Source organism: Clytia hemisphaerica, unplaced genomic scaffold (genome assembly GCF_902728285.1).
Source record: "Clytia hemisphaerica strain Z4C2 unplaced genomic scaffold, Clytia hemisphaerica genome assembly, whole genome shotgun sequence".
NCBI classification, from domain to species: Eukaryota; Metazoa; Cnidaria; class Hydrozoa; order Leptothecata; family Clytiidae; genus Clytia; species Clytia hemisphaerica.
In genome coordinates, this window is record NW_027104594.1 from 851,038 (window position 1) to 878,954 (window position 27,917).

The 27,917-nt window shown below is 34.9% G+C and overlaps 1 protein-coding gene across 3 annotated transcripts in view; it reads right to left on the reverse strand.

Moving 5' to 3' along the window:
- Positions 1–3,929: 3,929 nt before the first annotated feature.
- LOC136823986 (sushi, von Willebrand factor type A, EGF and pentraxin domain-containing protein 1-like) overlaps positions 3,930–27,917 on the reverse strand; it is a 39,435-nt gene continuing 15,447 nt past the window's right edge. Inside the window, exons 7-26 of one of the 3 annotated variants that reach the window (XM_067080143.1) lie at positions 27,566–27,781; positions 26,766–26,843; positions 24,701–24,859; positions 23,490–23,639; positions 22,535–22,753; positions 21,870–21,992; positions 20,519–20,671; positions 19,143–19,254; positions 18,831–19,030; positions 18,415–18,585; positions 16,980–17,099; positions 13,746–13,868; positions 13,100–13,213; positions 12,518–12,649; positions 12,281–12,409; positions 7,942–8,097; positions 7,111–7,229; positions 5,914–5,978; positions 4,733–4,875; positions 3,930–4,288 (exon numbers count right to left, since the gene is read on the reverse strand). In XM_067080143.1, the coding sequence (XP_066936244.1) occupies positions 4,014–4,288; positions 4,733–4,875; positions 5,914–5,978; positions 7,111–7,229; positions 7,942–8,097; positions 12,281–12,409; positions 12,518–12,649; positions 13,100–13,213; positions 13,746–13,868; positions 16,980–17,099; positions 18,415–18,585; positions 18,831–19,030; positions 19,143–19,254; positions 20,519–20,671; positions 21,870–21,992; positions 22,535–22,753; positions 23,490–23,639; positions 24,701–24,859; positions 26,766–26,843; positions 27,566–27,781 (2,957 nt within the window). In that variant the 3' untranslated portion in view covers positions 3,930–4,013. Of the gene's footprint in view, positions 4,289–4,732; positions 4,876–5,913; positions 5,979–6,618; positions 6,688–7,110; positions 7,230–7,941; positions 8,098–12,280; positions 12,410–12,517; positions 12,650–13,099; positions 13,214–13,745; positions 13,869–16,979; positions 17,100–18,414; positions 18,586–18,830; positions 19,031–19,142; positions 19,255–20,518; positions 20,672–21,869; positions 21,993–22,534; positions 22,754–23,489; positions 23,640–24,700; positions 24,860–26,765; positions 26,844–27,565; positions 27,782–27,917 lie in introns of those variants that run through there. The other 2 variants (XM_067080144.1, XM_067080145.1) reach the window with 2 other exon arrangements.

Below are 27,917 nucleotides of genomic sequence, written 5' to 3' on the forward strand. Positions count from 1 at the left end.
AAAAAGAACACACATGTTTCTTGTGCAATGGCTGAATGACCAACAGCAAAGATATTACATTAGGCTTTAGGGTTTTAGGCTGGTAGTTTATCTGAATAAATTGAAAGACTCTATTTTTATCCTATCTTTTTGTAACTTTTTGAAACAATTACTTAGCTCTCTATAAAACCTTTACAAAGCAGCAAATTTATCAACATTTCATAAAATATTATACATTTCCCTTCAAAATTTAAAAGAAAATAGTGTGTAGTTTGAAAGATGATCTTGAACTTTTCAGCCATTAGAACCTATACAATCTCTCTTTATGATATCATTCACTTCAAATGTATCAATTTTCTGAAAAGGAATCAGCAGCCTAGAAATAATTTCCAGTAAGTTATCAAGACTAGTGAAATTTTGTCTTTTTGTGAGTCTATTTTTGCGATATTGTGTGTTCGGCAAAAAGATGTTCCCAATGTTTCATTTATAAAATCAGCATTAGGCGGTAATAATAACAAGCGTTATCTACAATCTCACATCAAAGTGTTTATGAAAATATAAGTTGATTCGCCAGTACATTATCAAAAGTACTTTTTTGTGAAACATATCTCCAGGGGGAGGTTTCATGGTTGGCGGAGGAGCGGAATCGGCCCTTATTTCGGACGGAGTGGCGGAATTTGGCGAAAATTTAGACGGAATTACGGAAATTGGGTTCTCTGACGGAGACGAAAAATTAGACAATTTTAGTGCGGAAAAACGGAATTTAGCAAAAAAATTTGCGGAATTTCGGAATTGATAAAAGATATTCAAAATTTGCGGAATTTTCGACAAAAATATTGAATTTCAAAGGAATTTTCGGTGACGGAATTTTGGTTCAATTTAAGACGGTTTGACGGAAATTGGAGAAAAAATTGGCGGAATTGCGGAATCGGGTACCCCCTGAAAGCCCCTCTCCAGACGGTGTCAATCGAACAACTTCGAACAAAAATCGCAATCGAACCAATCGAACGTAATCGAACGCGATCGAATAATTGCGATTTGATTGTCGAACGTAATCGAATCTCAATCGAACGGCCGATTCCTGGGTAATATTCGATTGCGTTCGAGTAAGGTTAGATTGGTTTGATTGATTGTTGACTATGTTCGATTGGTTCGATTGATTGTCAATTACATTGGATTAATCTTCGATATCGTTCGATTACGATTATGTACGATGAGTTTGATTGCGATTAAATTAAATTGGATCACTCTGTTAGAGCTTCTTAGCGTGGGCGGCCGAGCGCTTAAGTACCATACTAAAGCGAATAAAATCTAATACAATTGAATCAATCGAACGTAATCGAATACAATCGAACGTAATCGAAGCAATCGAACAGCAAATCCTGGGTAATATTCGATTGCGTTCGACAATCGAATTGCAATTATTCGATTGCGTTCAATTGCGTTCGATTAATTCGGCGTTCGATTCGTTCGATTGAAAAATATATTTGAGTTAGCATCAAAAGTAACATATAGGTGCTTTTATCATTTAAGTTGTCTTTTGAGCTAAAAAAGTCATCAATCATGCTTTTGTTATCACTTTATCGTACAAATATAAATCAGTATTAATCTAATTGGTGATGATCGAGCTCCAATGAAACAAAAATCTCTCGAGAGTCAGCAAGCGATGATGGAATCAATCAAGCCAAATCCAAATGATTCCATTATCGAACAAATAAAACCCTAACCCTAACCGTTCCGGGATCACAATGCCATGAAGACAGTGTAACTCGAACTCTTTCAGCTAGTACGAAAATTAATCAATTTACTTTAGGATGCCCTTTGAATTTTTTTCACGTGTCAGAGTTATTAGTTCTTAATATTAATAAAATTTAGGGCCACTGAAAGAAAGAAATAGTTAACAAAGGTGTGTAATTTGGACTTGGGTATTTAGTAATGAGTCAGTAAAGATTTTATGTTAAAAATACCAAATCTTCTAAAATAATATCTGATGTACCTAAAATAATCATCTCTTTTTTATAAAATAACTAAACGATAACAATAACCGCAAAAATGCAAACACCAAAAAATGCAGGTCCAGCAATCCTGTTCAGTACAAAAACAACTCAATATCTTGTTTTACAAAAGCTTCTTATCAGCCAATTCAAAACTACATCTTGTTAAACTCCGAAGTTATGCGCCAACCTCATTCCCTGCGTATTATCAGCTTTTTTATACTTATGATAGCGCTAGATAACAAAATATTCTCAGGCGTCAATCAGTAACATAAATAAAGCCTCTAAGATACATGGGGAAGAGGTTGAAAGGACGCTAGAAATTCCATAAAAAATAACACCAATAAGAGCCAACAAGGTAGTAATTTCACTTAAAAGTGAGTCTAACACGTAACAGAAATAATTCAATATTTACAAATCAAACAAAACCAAAACAAAATTTAGAAAAATATATTATCTACAATGACCTCTCTACTTGTACGGTGTATCCCCTATGTAATCTTCTACACGTCTTTTTAATAAGAACATCCAAATTTTTTGAAGCCGGGATGTTCTTAACTTTCTCAGTTTTAAGTCTAAAAATGTTCTTAATTCGTTCTTATTTTCACCATTTTGTGAGTATTTCAGTCCATTTTCCTATACCTAAATCGGGTGTTTTGTGTCTGCAAAGCCTTAAAATGTTCTTAACTTGTTCTTAATATTTTGGCCATCGAAGCCTTATGTTCTTATATGGTTTGTTCCTATAAAAAACATGTATATGTTGAGCGGTGAAAAAGAATGCAGCTATTGTTATTTAAACTTTCCTTAGGCTACATCATATCTTCCTCCGTTTCGAGCGTAAAACTCCTACTCTAAGAGTAAAGCTTAAAAGCCTAGAGCTGTCTATTGTGTAGGCTAACTTTCCCATAAATTCTTTCCCAACGTAATCTTCTCCTATAACAATCATAGAATTAGCCATATAGTGGATTTTCGAAACAACTCAACAAATATTTGTGCAAATGGTTTTTCCCTTCTGCATAACAATCATTACCAATCAAAAATAACAAAGAATCTATAAATTTATAAGATTATTTACATTTAATCAAAAATATATGATATGAAAAAATATGTATTAAATTTCTTTATGTATATTTGTTATCGTAAATATGCAAAGTTCATTGAAATTCAGTTGCTGAAATCCGCCTGAGACGGTAAAACTGTTAACTCTCAAAATTGTGCAATATCAATCGGGTAATGGGTCATGAAGTTTCCGACGAACGAAGGGAGTTGGAAACGAATTTCCTAACGCTTTGTGATATGAGCGTGTGAGAATAAAAATGGTAGCATTTTTCGAATTCGATTTCGGCTTATTTGAACAGTTAGTCAAGTTTCACAAAAAAAAGTGAACTGTAATATTTTTCTAGATTTTCTGGTTCTCCTGGCAAAAGACGTTACATAGACGACACGAAAACAGCGAAAGACGTTAACGAGCTGTAACGAGAACACAAATAGACGAGATAATGAAATCAAAAGACGTATAAATGAGGATTGATTATACGTAGTAATATTTTTAATACTTTTTGCCGGCTTTCAGAAAATTGCACTCCAAGGTTCTCCCTGTCAAAATACTTATATTCGGTATGTACTTCTGTAGTTTGGGAAAAGACTGAGGGTTTAGTCCATGAGGAATTAGGGTCCATCTAGCCTTTGGGACCCCTTTTCAGCACTTATCCGATAGTTAGCCTGATTCATCAACCTTGAGAACAAGACAAAGAGAAATACTTTTCACATTGTTGCAACCAGGTTAACACCTAGGTTTATAATACTGTACATTGTTCATGCCAGCCAAGACCAAATGCTCCAAGATGATTGTGTATTTTCTTGTGTGGATGTTGGTTTGGTATTAAATATGAGTGGAAAATAGTAAGGAAGTGAGCCTTACAAAGTAAATCACCGAGTCAAGATACTGCTGGTTTTTGTCCTGCTTATGCAAGGCTCAATGGCTCATTTTCAGACTGGATTGAGATTACATCCATCCATCACATTGGTCAAAGTAGTGAATCAACTGGCACCATTATAGGTGGTTTTCTCTTTCATGGAGAGCTGCGAATGTTCATTACTACCGTTCGAACCATTCGGAGACACGGATCGAAAACTCTTCCGTTTGGCTTGGAGTTTTGATGCGAGCCCTCCTCTCAACCAAACAGCTAATAAGACAATGAGAGCAACGAGCACCAGGATACCAATGACGATGCCGATGATTGCAGCTGTGGATAAACCGTCCTTATCTTTCTCGTCAGTTGGTGGTGTCGTTGTTGAGCCTTTCTTTGTTTCGACTGAAAAATGAGAAGTAAAATAAATATTTCAGGAAAGACTATTCAACTAAAACTTGTTGGCCTCAGAAGCGTTCTCAGTGGTGTCAGGAAATTTGTATTGGAGAGCAGAATTTTATGACAAAGTAATTATCTATTCATAACATTAAAAGATAATTACTTTGTAACAAAATTGTGCTCTCATGCACAAATTTTCCGAACGCTACTGGGCCTCTTAAAACATCTAAAATCTTTGTTTGCTATTTCCCCGTCTCTCGTGCTTCTGTACATATGATAGTAAAATAACGCGCATTGATTGGTTGATATTTGTCATGGTTCGAGCGAGCCAATCAGCGTGTACCCATCCACAGAAAGAAAAGCTTTGTTTGTTGTTACACATCCACATTTATAAACGCCCCCTTCAAAACCATATCATAAAAGGAGAATAAAGAAACTTTATTTAATTACTGATATCAAGAGAAGCAGCGTCAACCCAGTATTGACCAACGCTTGCCGTCCTTTCAATTTTGGTCAGCTCTTTTTCATTCGTTTTGATATTTCCGTAAACTTTGAAAACCATTAGTAATCCTTCTTTGTTATCAGGTGGTTTTCTAAATGTAAAAATGGAAGATGTGATGTTTTACGTGGATAGCCCAGTCCCCAACAGTCTTCTTGCGATTGTCTTAGCCAATCTCCAAGGATATCTATGAACTAAACGGGACATTGGACGGAGCATGATTTCGACTCGCAAAGCCTAGGTGTCTGGCTCTTACGCCTTCGATAAGGAAATGTAACGAATTTGTGAATATATAAAACGTTTTAACCCATACGGAAGGGGGGCAAACTTTTGGATTCATAGCATCTTTCGTGGGTCGCAACCGCACGTGGTTGGCTCAAAACAGGATAGGGTTTTAAAACTTGTTTGAAAGGTGTCAAGCGAATTAGGCCTGGTGTTTTTATGGCCAAAAAAGTAGTGCTCGATGCAAAACTCCCAAAACTAAAAATATGTGAAATATTGACGATTTTCCAAATTTGATTTCAAAGGAAATTATTGATGCAATCGGATAGATAAACGAAATTCTGTTCGAAACGTATACGCTGTACTAAAATAAATCCCTTACCTAAACACACATAGAAATATATTAATTCAAAGTTCGAAAATCTGACAGAATGGATGCGTTTCAGACTTCAGACAGAATGTCCCTGACAGAATTTTGGTTTTCGGAATTTTCCATATTACTTTGCGAATAGAGTATAGGAATAGTTGTACTCTTAGGTGCCAAATAAACAGCCCCCGCTTGTTAATTTTTCGAAAATTTTCCAACCCCCCCGGACCTTATTAGGACCCCCCCCCCCGTTTATTAATTTCTAAGAACATTTTCAGTTGGCAAAAAGAAGTCCCCTTATTTTGCTCCAAAAAGCCTGTTTTTAGCCTATATTTACCTATTTTTGGGGTTTTCAGAAGTACAACTTCCGACCCCCCCGGCAACCAGGTCCCCCCGTTTATTGAAATTTCGAGAATTTTCCAATAATCCCCCCCGTTTATTCGACCCTCCCGCCGTTTATTTGGCACCTAAGAGTAGTATACCTGTTTGTTTACTAAGAATTTCATGGTTGTGAGTTTTTGCTTGAACCGCAAAGTGGCATACCTGAAGTTGATCAAATGAACTCCTTTCGTGCTATTAACCGTCCCTTTCTTCAGTAATTCGAACAACTGAATGAAACAAGAAGTTAACATATACTTTCACTCTATCATAATTCAAGAAAAGATTTATATCTAAGACTAGCGGCCCACGACGTCTTCAAAGACAACTTTTCACTATATTTCGCTATAGTTTTATTGAAGACAACCCTTCTTATGATACATTTAGAGTGAATTTGTATTATGCGAGTTACAAGTTGGCCTTGCGAGTTACGAGTTGATATCAGATATGCCAGTTGCGAGTTACTTTTTACGAGTTACGAGTTGCACTTTTAAGAAAATAAAATCGCGAGTTAAGAGTTGAAAATTGTTGGATAAGATATCAAAAGCATGAGTCGCAAATTAAAAGTGCAAGTTGCTAATTATAATCAAAAATTGATATCAACTCGTAACTCGCAAGACCAACTCGCATATTATCAATTCACTATTTAAATAGCCGCCTCAGTAGTTGAAATAAACTGTATCATCCAATGCAATGTTATAATGTGTAATCAACTTACATTGAAATAATAAATCACATTTATTTCGAATCATTTTCCATTCGATAAAAAAAGTTTCCGTTGGAAAAATACTACGCATCGATTCAATTACCTTTATCGTATCGTGGAATTTACACGATGACTAATAAAATGTGCTTGGAGTAATGCTGTTTCTACTCTATTCGACGGTTAATTTTGTGACATGTTAATGATTTTCAACAGGGGGTTCAACTTTTCGTTTTCTGAATGAAACAGAGAAAAACTGTTGTTTTTTAATGAAACAATAACCCCCGAAAAAAGTCCCGTGAAAGTTAAAATCGCTAGCGAAAACAAAAACGTGAATATCCGTCAGAAATCGATACTTTTTTAAAATGATCAAAGTATGGAACTGTAAATCATCATGATTCAAACAAATAAACAACACCAACATTTCGATTAAAATGAAATTTCTAGGTTGAAAGATATATCTACATATCAAACAAGAATTGATTCTAGAATAAAAAGGCTAATATGATATGTAGATACATCTTTCAATCTAGAAATTTCATTTTAACCTGATGATGAGTTAGTTAAGACTCGAATAGTCTGTTTAATAAAATCAAAATTTTGGTGTTGTTTATTTGTTTGAATCACGATGAAAGTAAGAAAATAAAAATCGTACGTACGGTTTGTTCGAATGTGTCACCAAGGTAACCACAAGAATCATCATTAGGATCATACGGTCCTTGATATGTGTGTTGCGGTAAGCGGAAACTTGCCACCAAATACTCCTCCTTTGATACGTCTGAAAGTAAAAATATGTTCTGTCCATTACAGTTCCAAATCGATCCGAAGCAACTAGAACAGGTGTTTTTATATTAGTCCAAACGACAATCATTATTACCTGTCACGTTAACACTTGATGTCAAGGACACCGAAACCGTCAGGACATGTCCACTATTTCTCTCATTTCTCTCATTTGTCTAATTTAGCGAATTTTGCAATTTTTTTCAACCTTCATTAGGACCTTCCCGTTAATTTATGTTTAAAAATATTACTAGATGTCAAAAGGAAAGTTCCTTATTTTGACTATATAGGCTTTAGCAGCGGACCCCCCCCCCTCGCGAAAATGTCTTCAAATACATCCAACTTTCGAACGGAATTCATGTGGTTGCGTCCTAAAAAAGTTGTCGCGGATCCTAAGGTTTGGCCCTCTACTAATACCTATCATGGGGGTAGCAGAAGCATAATTTCCAAGCCTCGATCATGACGCCGTTCGTTAACTTTCAACTCCCCCGTGTAATAAGGCATTCATTCCTCCCACCCATAAAACAACTGACTCAAGAAGCGTTAGGATTTTCTATGACACAGAAAGTATGTGCTGACAAGGCAGAATTAACAGAGGAATTTTCTCAAATTTTGTGCTCATTCAGCGCAAGACTGAGAGAAAGCCGTTCTTTCTTTTGTTTCAAAATGCTGTCATCCAAACTACCTATAATTATCAAATATAAACGTACCTTTACAATCTTGAGCAGTTCTACTTCCTCTTAAGAAAGTAGTCAGTCCATCTGGACATTTGGTACATTGAGCAACAGTGTTGCTATTATCGTGGTATTTCCCTGGAAGACAATCGCAACATCTTTCATCATGATAAAATTGTCCAATGCCACAGTCTAAAAAATAAATATATTTTGAGATTAATTAGTTAAAAAAACGGTTTGTAGTAGAAGTTTGTGTGTATTTCCGAGAAGCTTAAAGGATGCTAATATTAGTACTGGCGCTCTAGTAATGGGTCATTCCACTTTATATTCTACAGGGGGCGGACGAATATTTCCAGGGGGTAGCTCAAGAAGAATTTCAAGGGGGTCTAAAGGAGTATTTTTTTCATTTTTCCAGGCAGTAAAAAGTCATTCTAAAATTTCCAGGGGTTAAGACTGCCTTTAGTTTCTCCACGCTCACTCTAATGTATAAAAATAATTTTTCCAAGGCTACTTTTTTTAAATTTTGTCGTTTTCCAGGGGGTATCACACACTTCTATGAATCATTTTGTTTGACGTTCGCCCCCCCCCCCTGTATAGAAAATTAAATGGAAGAGCCCAATCTTCAGAATTAGCGAAATCTTAATCAAGCACTGGCCTCATTAAACAGAGTCATTATTCAGTGCAGGGGGGGGGTACATGTTCAGTGTAGTAACCCATGGGGTAATAACCTGATTTTCAGTAATTTAAAAAAAATTTGGGACCACCACCCTTTTTTAGTACATGGTACTAGTTTTTTCTGGGATTTTTTTTAGGGGACCACCCCTTTTACTACCATGTAGTAGCTATTACCACCAATTCGAATCCTTATACCACCCTTTAGTACCTTGTAGTAGATATCACCGCCCATATAAATCCCTATACCACCCTTTTAATAACCTGTAGAAGCTAGCACCACCCATTTCAATCCTCATACCACCCTTTTAATACCCTGTAGCGTCTACCATCACCTATTTTGAATCTTTACAACACCCTTTTAATACGCTGCAGGAAACTAACCACACCTGTACCATTTACTTTGTCTTTATTTTTAATACAAATAACCATTCTTTCTGGTTCTTTTGAAAAAGTATGAAAGCAATAACAAATACAGTCATTGATACTAACCATGATTTTTTTTCTAAAATTTTGGGATAGAAAAGCTTTCGCTGGCTCCTTGAACCTACTTACCGTATTAATTTGAACAAGAGCCGCAAAGATGCGGATAAATATTTCCTTTACAAATGATAAAATAATTATTGATGTCCTCAAAAGATTTCAAAGTGCTTTATCTCAGATAACATCAAGCAACACAAGTCCCCAAGAATTTCAAAATGTTTATGTAATTGCCAGTATTTGCAGGATTATTCCTAAGATGACGAAGGTTCAAACCTACGGATTACAGAGTATATCCAAGCTGAACTCGACTGAGAATAACAATGCAGTAACCAAATTGGCTAGACAACCTTTATTTTCGTTACTCTTGGGTACCTAATAAGCCCCCCCCCCCGCTAATTAATTTTTCGAAGTGAGTTGGATTTTAGTATTATACTAGCCGTCACCCGGCGTCGCACCCGCTGAGTAGAGTGTTGTGTTATTGAACACATCAAATGTCAAAAGGCCTTGGGATAGTGCATAATTATTTCATTTTATTTTGAGTGCTTATTGCCAGAAATATTAGCCAAAAAGGGGAAATATCTGAAATGAAAGAATGACAAAAAGGAAAAAAGTTGTCATGCCAGGCCAGGAAATCACTTGAAAAAATTGTCAATTGACACCAAAGTTTTCTTCATTTTTTAAATGCATATGTGGAAGAAAATGTCAAGTTTTAAACGCACATTGAAGAAAATATATATTCATAACAAATGTTAATTCCATCTTTTTAATGCACATGTAAAGAATCTCCAAATTCATAAAGTTTTCCACGTTTTCAACGCGCATTGAAGAAAATAAATTCATAACAAAAGTTTTCCATCGTTAAAATGCACATGTAAGAAATCTCCAAATTTATAACAAAAGTTTCAACCTTTTGCCTTTAAAACGCACATGGAAAAAAATCTACAAATTCACGACCAAAGTTTTCCACGTTTTAAATGCACGGGGAAGGAAAATCTCCAAATTCACAACAAAAGTTTCCACGTTTAAAACGCACGTGAAAAAAAATCTCCACGACCAAAGTTTTCCACATTATAAATGCACAGGGAAGAAAATCTCCAAGTACCAAGTTCAAGACAATGATTCCAATTGTTTAATTCCATATTCAATACAATCAAAATTTTAAGAGTTAACATTCTTCATATTGGCCAAGGTGTTCCGGTTATATCAGCTTAAAAAGTTTGAAATTACAGTTCTGTGAACCGCAACAGAATTTTCCCCACAAAGAGAGTTTTCACTAGCTGCCACTAACCAGTTAATTCATTGTTGCAGATAAAAATACCAAGGAAAATTCAATCATTAACCAGTCAATTTTGCTCCATGTTTAAATTTTTAGCTCAAAGCTAGCTAAATCATAAGTTCATCACCAACCACCGCCATCTGACCATTGCGCATTGGGTGGTGCATACCATAAAAGTGAGTTCAAACTATTTTGATGTCGCAAGTATATTTTTTTCAGGTATAACATGGTCAGATTTATCCACAATCACTTTAGGTAAATATACAGGCAAAATTGAAGTTAGCTTGTTGTGAAAGTTGACAAAATGTCCTGTTTTTCCAAGACCATCAAGATAAGAGATTGTATCTCTCACACCAAGAGTATGTAAACAAAACATCAAATCCAGACAATCGTACAAAAAACATGATCCAATTCAACTCATGAAAGCATAAAAACCAAAGAAAAATAGCGAAAGAGCAACATTTGTTGTCTATTTTTTGCCTCCATCTTTGTTATGACTGTTAAAAGCAGTATGGTCCGATCAACAATACGCTTTCGGACCGGGCGACGTTTTCCGATCGGCAAGGAGAATAGACCACCGTACGCATATTTCCTACGACGTGTCTTGAAAAAATGACGTCTTCCGTCTCGAAAAAAGAACATCCTACTGTTTTTACCGCCGGAGCTTGATTTAAAAAGAGACTCATGTACAAACTCACGAAATTGACCAAAACCGAGCGTTAGACTTGGAGAAGGAGAAGGAGAAGAAGAAGGAGAAGAAAAATTACCGTTTTAACAAATATTTCCTTCTGGAAAGGAAATATTTAATAAACGCCCGGGGCGTTTATTTAATATTTAATTTTTTCGATTTTAAGAGGGGCGTTTTTTTCGAGGGAGGGGGGCGTTTAAAAGAAGGGGGCGTTTTTTTAATTATTTTAGACTAAAGTCTAATATTTGGAGCAACTATGCGCTTTCTTTGTTTTAGTTCTTTATCAGGATTTTAGTGCAAAACTTCTTTGGTTCAAGGATTAAAATTTCATCGAAAAACTGCTCTGGTTACAAGAAATGACTAAAATCTGTATTGAAAGTAACAAGTTTCTAATAAACGCCCCTCCGCTAGAGAGGGCGTTCATTCCAAGGGGGCGTTTATTAAATAATTTTTCTTTTAGGAGGGGCGTTTATTCGAGGGGGCGTTTATTTGAAAGTAATACAGTAAACCTATTGAAAATCATTTCTTGAGTTAATGACTGCATTTTACATTTTGAATAAGTAAGTCTTTCAATAACATTAAACGTCACGGCGAAATCAGCACTGATTTATGTAAATATTCGAAATTCAAATATTTCAAACATTCGAAATTGAAATTTCTAAACATAACAAAAAGAAAGAAAGAAAGATTTTAGTTAAGGCACGCAGTACAGTGCAGTACGATAATAGAACTGGCAGTTTTTCGATTTGGTTTGATCAAATCTAGCTGAATATAATACTACATCATACTATCCTTTAAAATTAAAGTTTACTTTGGTACCACTCAATTTAGTACATGGTAGTAATTTTTTCTGGGATTTTTTTTAGGTGACCACCCTTTTTACTACCATGTACTAAATGGAAATAACTTTGAAAAACCACCACCCCACCGGCCATGGGTCACTACACTGAGCATGTACCCCCCCCCCTGTTCAGTGGTTAAAGTAAGGTTTTTCGTCTGTGACGGAAAACGGATTTTACACAGTAAATTAGAACATAATCTTGAATTTTTTGTGAATTATGCAGAGTTATGAGACGGAAAAACATCTTTATATACTTAACTTAGACGGAAGAACTTTTAACACTGATTAACACACTCGGTCAATTTTCACACCCAACCGTAAAGCTTAATTTGAAATTTAACATTCAAAAACCGCTCTTCGCGAAAACCTTTATTATCTTTCTGCATGTAAGGTGTATATGGAAAAAAACTCAAACCTTTCACATTTTGGCAAGTTTTTCCAGCGAATCCGGTTTTGCAATGACATTCTCGAGTTCCATCACCGAGTGGCCGGCACCTTGCGGTATTATTCGGGTGACACGGAAATTTCTCACACCAATCAATTTCTGAAACGAAATCACGAAAAATCATATTGTGCGACAAAAAAATCTTACGTTGACACTGGACTTCTCTAAAGACAACATACATAAATACTGACTTTAATTTCTACAAACCTTTATTACAATTAGGGCCTTCATATCCTTGGTAGCATTTACATTCAAATTTTCCATGAACGTTCGGGTCTTCGGTACAACGCGCATGTCTGGTGTTACAATTACTAGCATTCATACAGGGTGAATAAAGTCCTGAGAGAGAAAGATACATCATTACAGGTTCCCATTATAGAAAAGACTTCTAGAAATTTACACCAGAAGCCTCCAGATGCTGTGAATCCATATAAGCAGAACGTTTTCTACTCAGATAATTCAAAATAATATTTCGGTAGCCAGCTTCTAAAGAAAGGTAGAGCACCCTTTTTGAGATTTTAATAAATTGGAGACCTAATGTCGACACCCCTCATCTAATTTCGACATCCTTCTTTAAAGGAAGGTCATAATCGTTGATTGATTTGATTGGCCGTCAGAGAGGAAATCTTTTTCTAAATCCAGTGATTCCGACCTTCTCTAAAGAAGGGTGTTGGAGTTAGACGAGCGATGTCGATATTAAACCAAATTACGGTTTTCATTTTTAAGGCTGACTTGTATCTTTAAAAGAAAAAAAGACTCAAACAAAAAAATGTGGTTTTTCAAACTTACTTTTTTCACAGCGTTTACCACCCCAATACAAGGGACATGAGCAATTGTAATCACCGGGTTTTGTGTTGGTACAATTACTATTATAGCATGGGTTGGGTTCACAAGGATCATGCGCTGAAAAAAGACGAAATCGAAGTATATAAAAACGGAATAGAAATTTGTTAAGAAGAGCATTCTCAGTACAACAGAGTACAATATATAAACAGTAGGCGAAAAGTGGACGCAAAGTTAGCAGTTTAAAATCTTTGCTCAGAAAAGATTGGAAGAAGAGATTGTATTAACGTCAAAAGAGGGCAATGCATTGACTTTAGACAGCGACAGCAGAGTACAAGGTATTCATGATATGTACCACTGGAGAGTCTTCTGAGAACTTTTAAAATTTTCCACCCAATACGTCACTTAAACAATAGAAAAAGTGACATATTGGGGGGAACAAAAACAGAAAAGTTGCATAACTTCGTGAAGTCATTGCAGTGGTGCATATCATAAATAAACAGGTTACATACATGCCAGTTTGCTATGTCCGTGAAAAATGGCATTTAAATACACTGTAAATAATCCTTCTTACAAAATTTAGTTCTTTCAGTCATGTTAAACGAATCAAAGTTTGAAAATCGTGAAATCTAATCTCGCACTGAATAATTACCTGATTCGCACTTCTTGCCAGTGAAGCCTGGCTTACAAATACAAACATGCTCGACATATTTGGAATTAGGGAAAGGAACACAACTCCCATTGTTGCAATCCACATCTTTACAAGGTCCATCAACTGTCAGAAAGAGAAATGGAATAACATGCATTATTATTACTCCCGAAGGGAGCCTATGTTGCTTCACGAGGCTGGGGGGATCGATGTGGCAAAAAATTGTTCAAGAAAACGGGACGATGTAACCTAGTGACCGCATCTAAAAGATTGCCATGTGGTGAGCTTTTAAGCTAGCTCGACCGCGCGAACAGATATTTTGCGTTTTTGGCGCTCCAAAGTCATAGTTTGGATTACAACAACACCGCGTGAACAGAAATTTAGCGTCTTTAGCGCTCCAAAGTCATAGCTTGGAATACAACAAAAAGCAACGAAGCAACTTGGGACCAGTTGGTTTCAGAAAGTAGAAGGTATAATACTATTTTATCAAAAGTAATGTTTCAGATAGGAAGTATGATTGAAAATTATTTTAAAGAATTTCTTTTTGCTTTGTATCCTTGTTGTATAATCAGGCATCATCAGTTACCTGTTTACTGTTACTTTTGGATAATTATTATCAGAAATTGGGAAAAACTTTGCATACCACCATTAACGAACCTTCTGTTTATCTCCAGACGATGTCAATTGAATTCAATTGATCCAAATTTTCGTAATTGAACTATCAAATTTTATCAGACAGAATCAATCTATAGGTGTTTTTGGTTGCTGAACCTGATCGAAGACGAGCCTGTCGAACAAAAGAAATATTTCTATCCCCAGACAAACAAATTGCGTTGCCAGATAAGTGAGCCACGCGGCTGGATAAGTGAACGTGTTGTCACAAGTTAACGCATGGTCGACTAAGTTCGCATCATGAACGCAGGCAGAATAGGGATGGTGAAATTGACGCCCATGTGTGATCGCCCAATTGTTTAAGTACGTCTCGCAGACCACGCGTTCAGTCCGGGTTAAGTCTCAAAAAGTAACGTTAAAATCCTCGGACACGCAACAAGAAAATCCCTGGAGTCCGGGGAATCGGCAGGGTCGTTCGAACATAATTCAACTTTACCAGAATCTTTTAGTTTCGTGACTGTTCGATTTGGTTGCGGTAATCTAACACCTATCGTTTGATAATTTTAGATTAGATTGGTACCCGTGAAAAAGGGTAATTTGCATCATTTGAGGGAAACTTTACATTGCCTCCAAACTGCAGACCTTTCTTGGTCTGCACTTTGTCTAAGCTAAAATGTAAATTAAATGTTTTTGACTTTGGAGTTTTTAAAATTTTATTACCAGAAAGCTCTACTATTTGGAGGCGATACCAGTTTCCCTCCAGTGATTACCCTTTTTCACGGTAATCAAACAGTCTGATTGACATCACCTGGATATTTATTACAAATTTATTGACAGTTTCTTCTTCTCTATTCCTATTTCAGCTTTATGGTTTTGCCTTCCAGCATTCGTTCATTCAAAAGATAGCAGTTGTTCAACCAATCATCAAACTTCATTTTAACATAACATTTTAATGACAAGAGAGTTTTGACTTCAAAATGTTGAACAAGAATTGGAATGAATTGTCTGCGTTTTTAATGGAGCTGTGCAATGTTTGTGCAATGGGACACCAAAACAGCAACCATTTTAACCGAACCTCCACAGAATCAACTTGTTTACTAATACTGTCCATGAAACATGGATCTGTTTGTTGTTGAAGAGGATGTGACGATAGAGAGAAAAAGCTGACCAGAAAGCAATATGTCCCATGTTATCTCAAGTAATCCCATTTTAGAGGAGTTGACGGTACACAAACTTGACATTAACACTCCTTTTGTTGGAGAAATTCCTGAAGGATATTTCATGTTATGTTCCTGTTGTTTGGTTGTATTTTGAATCATTTTGGTTTTGGAATGCTTCTGTATCCACTGTATTCTTTACAAAACAATATTACATTACGATATAGAAAACAACTTAGCTGAAAATTATATCATTGTCAAAATACAGTCTTGGAAATTATAAATTCATGTTTTGATATGTTTGTTATTTTTATTTTTGTTATTGTTGTTTCAAAGAAAATGCTTTTGAGAAGAAAGTCATTCTAAATATTTCCTGAAGATTATTCCAAGACCCTGCCTATAAAACATGAAAAGCTTTGTAATTCAAGCTTATCAGGTATCTATTAAAGGGGACATGTTTAGTGCAAGCTATGGCTGAGAAAAATTGACTACTTTGCAATATCACTGTATTTCTGACAAAAATAAACACGGCATTTCGCCTTTTCTGAATTTCAATCAATCACTGTCAAATGCCTGTCATCGGGAGCATCATAGCGAAAGCTAATTGCTAGTATACCTGTAGGCAAAAACAGCCATTGAATAATTCCTGATATACCATGGCTATTATACCACGGTATAATTTTTTTTTCAAATTTTGCTTTCAAAGTTTGATTTTTTTGTCGCTCTTGTTGTTATATCAAAGAAATTCATTAAAATAAATCTATTGTCAATTTCATGAACAAATTTTATGACTCGACAACCCTCGGTGATGTATATTCAACTCGGCTTCGCCTCGTTGAATATTACATCACCTCGGGTTAATAAATCTCAATAACCAACTTTTACCCATTGAATATCTGCTTAATATCTCTAAAGATTGGTGTTGTATGGGACCCAAAAATGAATTTCAATTTGACAATAGGGTCATCACAATCTGCCATAACATTCAAAGTACTCAGGAAATGATGAAACTGACAGATAAACATTTTATTGAAGAACAAAATATATCAACTTCATGACAAAAGCGAAGTTACCTTTTGATCAAAATACTTTAATAAGAACCGTAGTCGCACGGACAGGCGTTCTATTTGATTACTTAATCATCCCCCTAAACTAGATCCAATCCTTTTTAAACACTTTTTTGTATTTATGTATGAAAAAAGAGACTGATAAAAGTTTAGGGTGGTAAACAGACAAAAAAGTGCCCGCGCGACAAAAACAACCTCTGCTACCCTTGATATTCTTAAAATTCTGCGCAGTATTTTCCTTAAATTGTTACGCCGGAGTTGTTTTTAAAAATTGTTGGTATAAAAATATAATTGTAACCGTCAGAGAGGTTTAAACGATTGTCGATTTTCTTATCTACAGTATAAGCGCCATATATCCTTGATCGATTGAAAAACTTTTTTCAAAAAAAGATCAGACATACGTTTTTCACAGAACTGGCCAGTATAATATCTCGGGCAAACGCAAGTAGCATTTCCATTCTTATCTACGCACTGTCCAGGGAATTGACATGGGTTGTGCTGTTGACAAGGGGTCGAAATGGCTGAAAATAGAAATAGAAAATTAAATATATTTTTTAATCTATCAAGTCGTGGCATAACGTTGAGATATAATTAAACATGCGATACTTTTATGGACCTACCTGGTTTGTGCATTTAACACATATACAATTGATATCTACGTGAGCGTGACCATTAAACAATCATTCAGAACACAAATAGTGACGATCCAGGACGATCTATTAAAATTAGTCGTTTGTTTCTTATAAAAAAACATTTAGAAACCAAAATTTCATGCTCTTGAAATATTCTTTCATATTCAAGATTTTGTGAGCAAAGAAAACATCTATCTCATCAAGAAATTTAGCAATTTGGCTAAGAACATTGATGTATGCTTATTAATAGTGATTCTTATAGATAAACAGTTTTTTGAGCCAACAAAATTTTTTTTGAAAAAATCTGCTTGAGCCATCTTTTACCTATGATGGTACCCTACTTTCATGCAAAAAATCAGAAAAAGTTAATGATCCAATTTTTCACAAAGTCCAAAAAACCCGTTTTTTAGCCGTATTTTGGCCCAAATTTGCCCAAAAATTTTTTTTTCGAAAATCGGGCTCCGTCACATTCGAGGGTTTATGGTCATGCACCTTTGTGCCAAAATTCAGAAAAAACTAATGAGCCAATCTCGAGAAAAGCTGGTAACGAACGCATTAACTAACTAACATGGGTTAATTTATAGGACATCCACCCCACCGGGGTAGGTCCAAAAAAGGTAGAGTAAAACCATTCAAATCGATTATTCGCATATTGGGCTCTTCCAGTTAAAGCCTTTTACAGGGGTTGGGGAGGACACAGCAGATTTCCGAGGTAAATTTTTTTTTGAAATTCCTGGATTTCCAATACAAAATAAATTTTTTGATGGGAAAATCTGAAATTTCCGATACTTTATTGAAAATTTTAATAAATATATGGAATTTCCAAGGGTTTTAATAAAAAATTGAGCGGAATTCCCGTAGCACTTTTAAAAATTTACTGGATTTCTAAGTGATTTAATCTGAAAATTGCTGTCAGTGGATATATATCGAATTTCTTTTGGAAGAGCCCAATGAAAAATGACAGTCTTCTGAAATTATTAGTTTCTTCACGAAAACTTCTTTTCATAAGAACCAGTAAAGTTGTTTTTTTTTTCTTGGTTCTCATAATGTTCTTATCTTCATGAAAAAATGAAAAATTAAATACTTTAAGCTTTTTATCGTAACTTATTTTTACTAATTTGATCTTAAAAATTCTTCTTATATTTTGGTACTTTTGAGCCTCACTGCACTCGTAAAATTATTACAATATAAAGTATTCACATACGTATACAATCGGAAGGTCTAATGCTTGCTTCTTGTTTGGTCGTTTCTCCATCAGCACATCTTGTGCATTGAGTTGATGTAAAACCACTTGCTTCTTTGTATGATGCGATGGGACAATCTTGACACGAATTCAAAGTGGTGTTGTAATATTGACCTTCATATTTACATTGATCTGACGAAGAGAAAGTTGTCAAATATAAACATTAAAATAATGAGATTTTGATCAAACCTTTGTTTCACTCCCTTTTCGATTAAAGGAAAAGAAAACATTTTTCAGTTACATTCTTCATACTCAAATTTCTGGAAACTTTTGCCTGAAAGTTGAAAGTTGAAAGGGAAAAAGTGGATGGAAAGTAACACATAGTAGCCAAAATAATAAAGTTGGCAAATTTCTGAAAATAATCTAAAAACTCCTACCTTTCCCAAGAAAGCAATCGCCAATGGTGTCCGAGCCCATTTTGATCGTTGTTTTATCTTTCGGACAGTAAAGACATTCTCTTTGTGAATGCCTTTCGAGCGGTTGATAGCGGCCGTACGCACACTTTGAACAAGTGTTGTCTGCATTCAGGTATTCTCCTTTTGAGCAAGCCTTTTCACAGCTAGTTGATCTTTCAAACCTTTGAAAATATGAAATGAGTTATCGACTAATGGAAATTGCAGCGGGACTTGTGCCAGGAACAGAAATTTACAAAATAACTCATACTTAAAAAAAAGTAATAAAGCTAATACCTTGTTGATTGGCCATTAGGGCACTGCTTACATAGTCTATTTTCTTCAAATGTTCCGATAGGGCATGGTTTACACTGCAAGCCTTCACCTCCAAATCCTGATGGACAAGGCTCTGAAACGTAGACGAAACTGCATAATTAAATCTTATAAGGCTGGATTTAAAAATCAACAAGTGATACTTTCATGGACCTACCTGGTATTGCAATTAAAACACATATATAATTGATATCTACGTGAGCGTGACCATTAAACAATCATTCAGAACACTAATAGTGACGATCTATTAAAATAAGTCGTTTGTTTCTTATAAAAAACCGTTTAGAAACCAAATTTTCAAGACTTCGTGAGCAAAAAAAACATCGATCTCATCAAAATATTGAGTAATTTGGCTAAGAACATTGATGTATGCTTATTAATAGTGATTCTTATAGATAAACATGCGTTTCTTGCGTTTTTTGAGCTGAAAAATTTGTTTTTTACAAAAATCTGCTTGAGCCATCTTTTAACTACTTTCATACAAAAAATCAGAAAAAACTAATGATCCAGTCCAGAAAACCTGTTTTTTAGCCGTTTTTGGGCCCAAATTTGCCTAAAAATTTTTTTTTTCGAAAATCGGGCTCCGTCACATTTGAGGGTTTATAGTTATGCATCTTTGTGCAAAAAATCATAAAGAATGAAACAGGCAATCTCGAGAAAAGCTAATACCTAAGTAATTGATAATGTGCTTATAAAAAAATATCGAATTTGGGCAGTTTTTCTATAAAAACACGCCAAGCAACCAAAGGTTCATGTCTAAACACATAATATTCTTTAAAAGTAAGCCCTCATGAGAAAAAAAAACATCTATCTCATAAAAAAATTGAGTAATTTGGCTAAGAACATTGATGTATGCTAATTAATAGTGATTTTTATAGATAAAAATGCGTTTCTTGAGCCAACAAAATATTTTTGCAAAAATCTGCTTGAGCCATCTTTTAACTATGATGGTACCCTACTTTCATACAAAAAATCAGAAAAAATTAATGATCCAATTTTTCACAAAGTCCAAAAAACCCGTTTTTTAGCCGTTTTTTGGCCCAAATTTGCCTAAAAATTTTTTTTTTCGGAAATCAATACTTGGCAGGAAAGCTGGTTTGTTGTTGGTTCAACCCCTTGCCACTCCTTTTTGGTAATTGAGCAAGAAACTAGAATCTGAGAGTATTATCTGCCAGTCAAGCAAAATAAAAGCCTGAACCATACATGTCAAAAAAGCCACAAAAACCTTGGTAACACCTTTACAAAAAGTGAGGTCATTTTCAAATTATAATCTTCCTAAATGGAGAGTATAATTTGTGTTGATAAAAAAAACAAGAATATTATTTTATTCTTTTACTTACTGACACAAGTAGTCATTCTAGGGCCATAGTTCGTTTTACCAGCTGCACAGCGTTGACAACTATACTGGTTTTGTTTGTTTTGGTACGTCCCTTGTTGGCAATCAGTACATTGTTGAGTGGTCAAGTTATGATACTGGCCAGCTTTGCAAACACCTTGGAAAAATACATATACTTATTGGTCTTTTGGTACAAAGAAATATTATTTTGATGTTAATGAATATGAGAAATGTTGTACACTGCATTGCTCAAATTTCATTCCACACAATATAATACTACTTTGCAGACACCTTAACCCTATTCGTACTAGGGGGGGGGGCTCTTTCTGTTCGGAGGTCAAACTATTGCTAATAGCTCCTGAAATAAAAGAGCTTTTGTCGTGAAATTTTCTGTAAATTCCTAACTTTTATTTAGCTTCAAAATAAAAAAAAAATTGACACCTAAATTTTTTCACACCTTGAGCATGATGACATTTCTGACAATAAGGTGTCACAAAAATTGACACTTTTCCAATACAAATTTATTTTCATTGTCAAATATATCGTTTAAACCGTAATTTATTGAATATTTAGGATAAAATAAGCATTTTAAACTCAGGCAACTTTTTTCTAAAGCCTTTGTTAGAATACAATAGCTATTTATAAGAACAAAGGAAATTTTCGGTTTTTGCTCACTTTGGGCATGATGAGTGACGTCATCAAAAAATTTTTTTGTCAAAAGTTACCTTACGTCACAAGGATCTTGTGTGCCAAATTTCATCCAAAAAGACCCACTAGATCAAAAGTTAAGGGGTGGTACAGGAAAAGCCCCCCCCTAGTTCTGAACCGCCCCTAAAAGCCTAGTATGAATAGGGTTGGAATTATAAACAACATTAAAAAATTGTTTCCTAGAAAATATTTGTATGGAGGTGCCCAGGGAGGGGGAAGGGGTGATGAAATTTAAGGAGGATATCAAAGAAAAGAGTTCTAATAAAAAGTAATCTTTCAGGATATTCAAGGAGTTTCTTTTTTCATCTTCAACTCGTGAATATCCAGACGTACAAACAGACTGATGAAACATTGAATATTTTCAAATCTTAACTTTTCTTGTCGCTGAAGCTATTGAATGTGTCATGATTTAACTTAACCTTTTCAATTACAAACATAGAACATTTGGATATGAAGTGAAATCATCAACCAGCCAGGCATGTGTTTCTTTTGTAAAGCGAAATGAAAAATCCGAAAATCATTCTACATTTTCATTTTAAAGTAAGCGTTTTTGTATGAAAACCTACTGTATACTACATATATAAGAAGATGTAAATTGCTCATCCTGGAACTTTTTGAATTTCTGCAGGAAATAATAATTCACTTACTGTAGGCGTATTTGAGTTTTATTTCATTCGTATTGTTATTTGAGAAAATTTGCAATGAAGTTTGTCGCCAAGGTCTCAATTTAAACAAGACGTTGCCCTTCGCCTTATCTCCACATAAACGATCTGGAAATTAAAATGATAATCAGTTAGCAACATTACAGAAAATAATTTACCACCTTTTAGAGTTAGTTGGATTATCTGTCCAAGAGAAGGAGGTTCAAATTGTTCTTGAATTTTCTGAGGTTAAGACCTTGTTTGCACGTGACGGAATTAAACAGAATGAAGCCATTCTATTGGTTAGAAGTGATGTAACCAATAGAATGATGGCTTCATTCGTTTCGGAGTGAAACGGAACCGTCACGTGCGAACATGGTCTAAGTTTTCAATTTTGAAGAACAATCTCTGGAAGGTTTTAATACTATGTCTATCATAGTTCTAACTCTTGAATTAAGAGCTAAATGTTTAGGAAAGCCTTCAGAATCAAAATATACTCAGAATATGATCCTAATTTCCAAAGTATTACCATCTGGGTCTGGTGTGCATAGCGAATAAATTCAAAAGATTAAGATCTATCAATTAATATCGTTATTACATTGCAGTTGAAGTTCCTTTGTAAATATCATTAATATTAAGAGTTGAAATAACATGAATTCTAATTTGAATACCTGTAACGTTTGTTTTGAATTCTTCGAAATATCCGATAATTTGAACATAACCCTCAGTACAAAGAAGCGAAAAATCTCCTTGGAAACGAATAGCCATATTCTGATGGAGTTGATTTTCTGCTATACCAGTAATGTCAAATCGAACATAGGTGGAAGTATTTTTCAAAACAATCAGATTGTCAATAGTTCCATTGTTGGATGTGACTGTCAACCCAGGTACTACACGAGAGAAAAAATATTTGATGGGATTTGATGATCAAAAAACTCTAATTCGACAAATTAACTACATCATGTTAACTACATCGGCCTTACCGAAAATACCTTCAAAACGAGATGGAACCAACATAAACATACTTTTAGGTATGAGGAAAAAGAGAATTCCACTGAACTTTCAAAGTACGTATGGAAACTACAGCGCAAAAACATTTCACCTTTGTTATCCTGGAAAGTCATCGATCACGCAAAACCCTATTCAAATGGGGGCAAATCGTGCAACCTTTGTATGACCGAAAAGTACCACATAATCACTTCCAAAGACAAACTTATTAACAAAAGAACCGAGCTGATCTCCACGTGCCGTCATATGAGCAAATTCTTTTTAAAAAACTTTAAAGACGTCCCCCGGACACATTTGATGTCCCTTGTGACAATTCATAGTTTTACGATTTTATCACTTTTTATCACTTTTTTACGACTTTTTAATCAGCATTTTACCAATTTTGTAACATATGTTTTCACACAGCTTTTTAATTTTTTAGTTACATCTGACGATTGCTTAGAGCATGAAACTCCGAGTTATGGATTTTTAAATTTTTTTGGTTTTGAAATATATTTTTGATTAATTCGACAAATTAGTATGTTTTGGAATATGTATATCAAAATAAGACCGAAATAGAAATTTTGTGGCTTTAGATATCTTAATATCTTTGGAAAAACGATTATAAGAAAATCTTACAACAATGGTGAACAGATGTCGATCGTTCAGATAAAGTTGTTTTTCCTGAAGGACATTTAGTACAGCTTGTTGTTCCTTGATCTGCATAAAATCCTGTTTGACATAAATTACATCTTCCACCCTCGTATGATTCACCTCCTTTGCAAATATCTGTCCATAGAAAAAGAAAGAAAAGACCATAGAATCAACCATTGGGACTGGTAATGAAATTGAACGAATATTTCTTTCGATGATGGTAATCGATACACAAAAACATACCCTTGCATTGAAGTGATAAAGTAACGTTCATTCAGTTTGGCTTTTCATGATATGTGCCATTTGTAATGTCTTCTAACATTACATCACAGACTCACCAATTGGTTGTAAGTTGTAAGTGATGTAAATAAAATCAGTCAATACGTCACTTGCAACCAATCAGCTGTTGGATCCTTCAAAGACATTGCAATGGTGCATAGCATGAATTTGAATGCTAAAAATAATTTGCACTCCTCTGCAGAGGCCTAGGGAAATGTCTCTTAGCCGAGACCAATTTAATTTGCTGTTCTACGGGCAGATCATTAGAAAAATATGGGTCAGTCGGTCGGTAAAATAAGAATAAATTTTTCATTTATCAGGGTTGGTAAGGCACCGGAAATATTTTCCAAAAAATATCTCGATCAATTCATTTTTTTTTTTCGATGAAGATAATAATAAAATTTCAGTGTATAGAATGCTGTATTTTCTAAATTTTTAATTTCATGAATTAATTTTCAGCTTTATTCAAATTTAATTCTTACAAATAACTGGTGTGTAAAATATATTGTAGTGGAAATTCAATATTATTAATTTTTTGATTTTAGCAAAAATAGGGTCGGTCGGGCCCGTAGAACAAGAAATTAAATTGGCCTCACCTTATGACAAGAAGTTTTAGCGAGAATTTGCTTGGCTTGCTTTAGAGGCAGTTTAAAAATGCACTGCGCCCACAACAAATGTCATACAACAGGTAATGGCTATTTCTCGGCAGATTTTCCCAGGGTTATATCAGCAACATTTTGAAAACGAGTCCAGTAATGATTTTATTCATTTCAAGAAGAGGGGATTAATCTAACATCGTGTAGGTAGAAAATTGTGTTTTTGTTGAAAAAAGTTCTCTTTAGATAACACATATTACTAAAGGGGTTAAAACAAAAAATACCTCAAGGATTCAAAGGACAATGTGTATGAAAGCTTACATTTGCAAACTGGGAGTCCACCAACTGTCATTTGACTTGAAGGACAAGGTTTACAACCATTTAAACTTCCAAGACCATCAGTTGACGTATTTGTCGGACATTTTTGACAAAATGTACCTGTGCTGTTTGATATGAACTCAAATCCACGTGGACAAGGGACTGAAAGATGAAATGCACCATCATTGAGTCTACAAAGAGTGGTCCATGGGGAATTTAAATGATTAGTTCCGAAAGTGTAAGATCTTTTTAATAAAAAAATAAATTAGATTTTTAATATCATTGATGCACACAGCTATCGGCTTGAAATTAAGACAAGTATTGTGTAAGATTATTCTTCAAGTTTAACAAGAAGCCAGAGCGGCGTGAAGGTCCAGCTGACGTGGCAATAACCGAATGTCGTTCGTACCGGGTTCCTTAATTGACGCAAAAAAATTTCCTTCCCATCCTCCACTCTGAGCTTCTATTCTTTGACACTTTCTTTCCATTGCTAAATTTTGAAAGTTTTTGATGCACTTCCCGAAATTTCGAAACTTTTGCCGCTTAGGGGATTCGAACCCACTATATACAAAGCACCTATGATTAGAACGCCAGCGCCTTAACCACTCGGCCATCGAGTCACAACTGCATTAAGGAGCCTAACCCTACCTGAAACAACCCTTTAATCTAACCGGGAAATTTGACTCTACTACCAATTCAATCCAAAACATAGGTCAAACATCGCGCGGGTAGGCGGGGCAAAAATTCTAGATCGGCGGTTGGTTTAGCCTGAACTTGTTAATTTATTGCGCGTACAGGCCCCGACAAAGACAAAATCTTTTCGATCAGTTGCTTTTTAAAGGTCCATTCTGCTGCGCGCTGGACCAATAAGGGATTGATTTATTAGCAGAATCGGTCTTTTCCTTAGTATTTTCTCAAATCTAAGGATCAGATTCTTATAATAAGCATGAAACAATAAAATATCTTCTGACATTACATCACGGACCCAAAAGCTGAAAATCAGTCAATACGTCACTTTCCAGGGGGGGGGGTCAGTACTAAGTTGTGGGGGCCAATGCCGGGTGGTGGTATGATGATAAGGTAAGTAAAAAACAACTTAGTACATGGTAAGTGGTGGTCCTAATTGAAAAAAACATTTTTGCAACTTTGTATCAAGGGACTAAATGGTGGTCTCCATACCAAATATGAGGCATCAAGTTAGTATCTGGTACTCAAAATCCTGAAAAATCACAAAAGATTTCTTATAGGCAGTCTATATTTATGTCTTACCATTTTATTAGGATGTTTATTACGTTTATTGTTTATTAAACTTTTGTTTTTTGTTTTCCCCTGGGTGTTATCATTACATGTTTTGAAATGAAAGCTAACTTTTTTTGTGTTGTCCTTTTTGCCCCTGATGAAATAAATTTGAAACTTCCAGCAGGGCCAGAAGAGATTTTAATTCAATAGTATACTTTATAAGTTCTTAGGATTTTCTTGGGATGGATGTTACGTTACATTTTTACCTTTGGATGAGCAGTTTTAAAACTATTTTTAGCTTTTCTAAGCTATTCTTATTTCTCATTTTTTCGAGACTAGTTTATTGTGCAGTTCTTTTGATTTCTTTGACAAGCTTGTTATAAATTTGTTTCTATTTGAAAGTTTGATTTCTTTTGATTTAAAAGAAAACGGCTTGAAAATTATATTTGACTTAAGGCTGGACTTGACCTACCTTGACAGGAATTTTTCCTGAGATATTGACGGTGGTATGTTTTTTAATACAGAGTTGTAAAGTTTTTTAGAAAATTTGAAGGAGGTGTACCAGAAAGTACCATTACTAAGAATTAAAGGGTCGTATACCTATTTTGAGGGGGGAATCAACCTAGTACAGGGTACTTAACAGTGGTGTGTCATTTCTCAATGGGTGGTAGTCTCAGATAAGTTTCAAAAAACAAGAAAGTACAACTTTTCGGCACTGGTCCAGTACCACAAGTTGGTACCCCCCTGCACTTTCAACTAATCAGCTGTTGGGTCCTCGGAAGACAGTGCAATGGTGCATATCATGAATTATATAAAAAAATATACATACTGCATATCAAATTTGGGCCTTCATTTAGAACTGAACCATCCTCACACTTTTTTGTATCATTGTCCGGTTTGACAGTAGCTAGAAGAAAAGTAAAAGATAATATATAATCAAACTAAAAGGGGGATAATTCTAATTTTGAAAAAATAATTCAATTTTGGCAGTATAAATTCAAATACTTGAAATTCAACAAGTCTTGTAGCTGAACGGGGTATTAAGCAGTGTTTAGTGAGAAAAAATACAAAAAATAAACCATTCACAATATTGAAAGGGAATGGAATCTAATGAAGAACAAAGCAGTCAAGCATTAAAGTGTTGGTTAGCTCAAATTCGACTAGAACATCCAGCCTTTCTTTCAGTGTTTCTTTTTTAACAACATTTGTGTGGTATACTATTATACTAAGTGAATATTTTTTTGTTCTTGGTAAGAAACTCACAAAAACACAATTTCTGACATCGAAGTCAAATTTTGCCAATAACTCGGGCTAAAAACGCAATTACAGACTATTTGATGGTTTATTGAAATAACCTATCCCAATATTATATATAGGATAATACTAATTGGTACTATTGGTAAAAAACTGTTCAACTTTTACTTTGTATAAACAGTTAATTCAACTTATACTTAGACTTTAATAAACATTCATGAGCTCAGCAGATTTTCTTATTTCTTCACCCTTTTCCAATATCACTGAAACAATTTTAGTCTATAGGTCATATATGGACACATATCCCGGTATAAAGTTCAAGATTTATAACTGCTGGACCCATGAAGTGATATCTATAAACCCCTAAAGACTTACGGAAGCATTCCAAAATGGGTGAAAATTTGGTAAAGTTTGCGTTGCTACAGTAGACAAATAGCTTTAAAGCTTCTACTGGTATTTGACTTCTGAATTGATACATATTATATATATAGCTTTGAAATGTTGCGTTTTTACATTTCACTCTGAAAAGATGCTGCATTTTCTCAAGCTCAATGGTATCGGATAAAGGTCCATCATGCTCACATTTCTTTTCTAAAATGACAAGAAAGTTTAAGGAAAAGATATAATGTCTTCATTTAATTAAAGCTTGCATCCGACCGTAGTGCAGTGGTAGAGCATATGGCTACGGTTCGCAAGGTTGTGGGTTTAACCCCCAGCTGGGTCATAC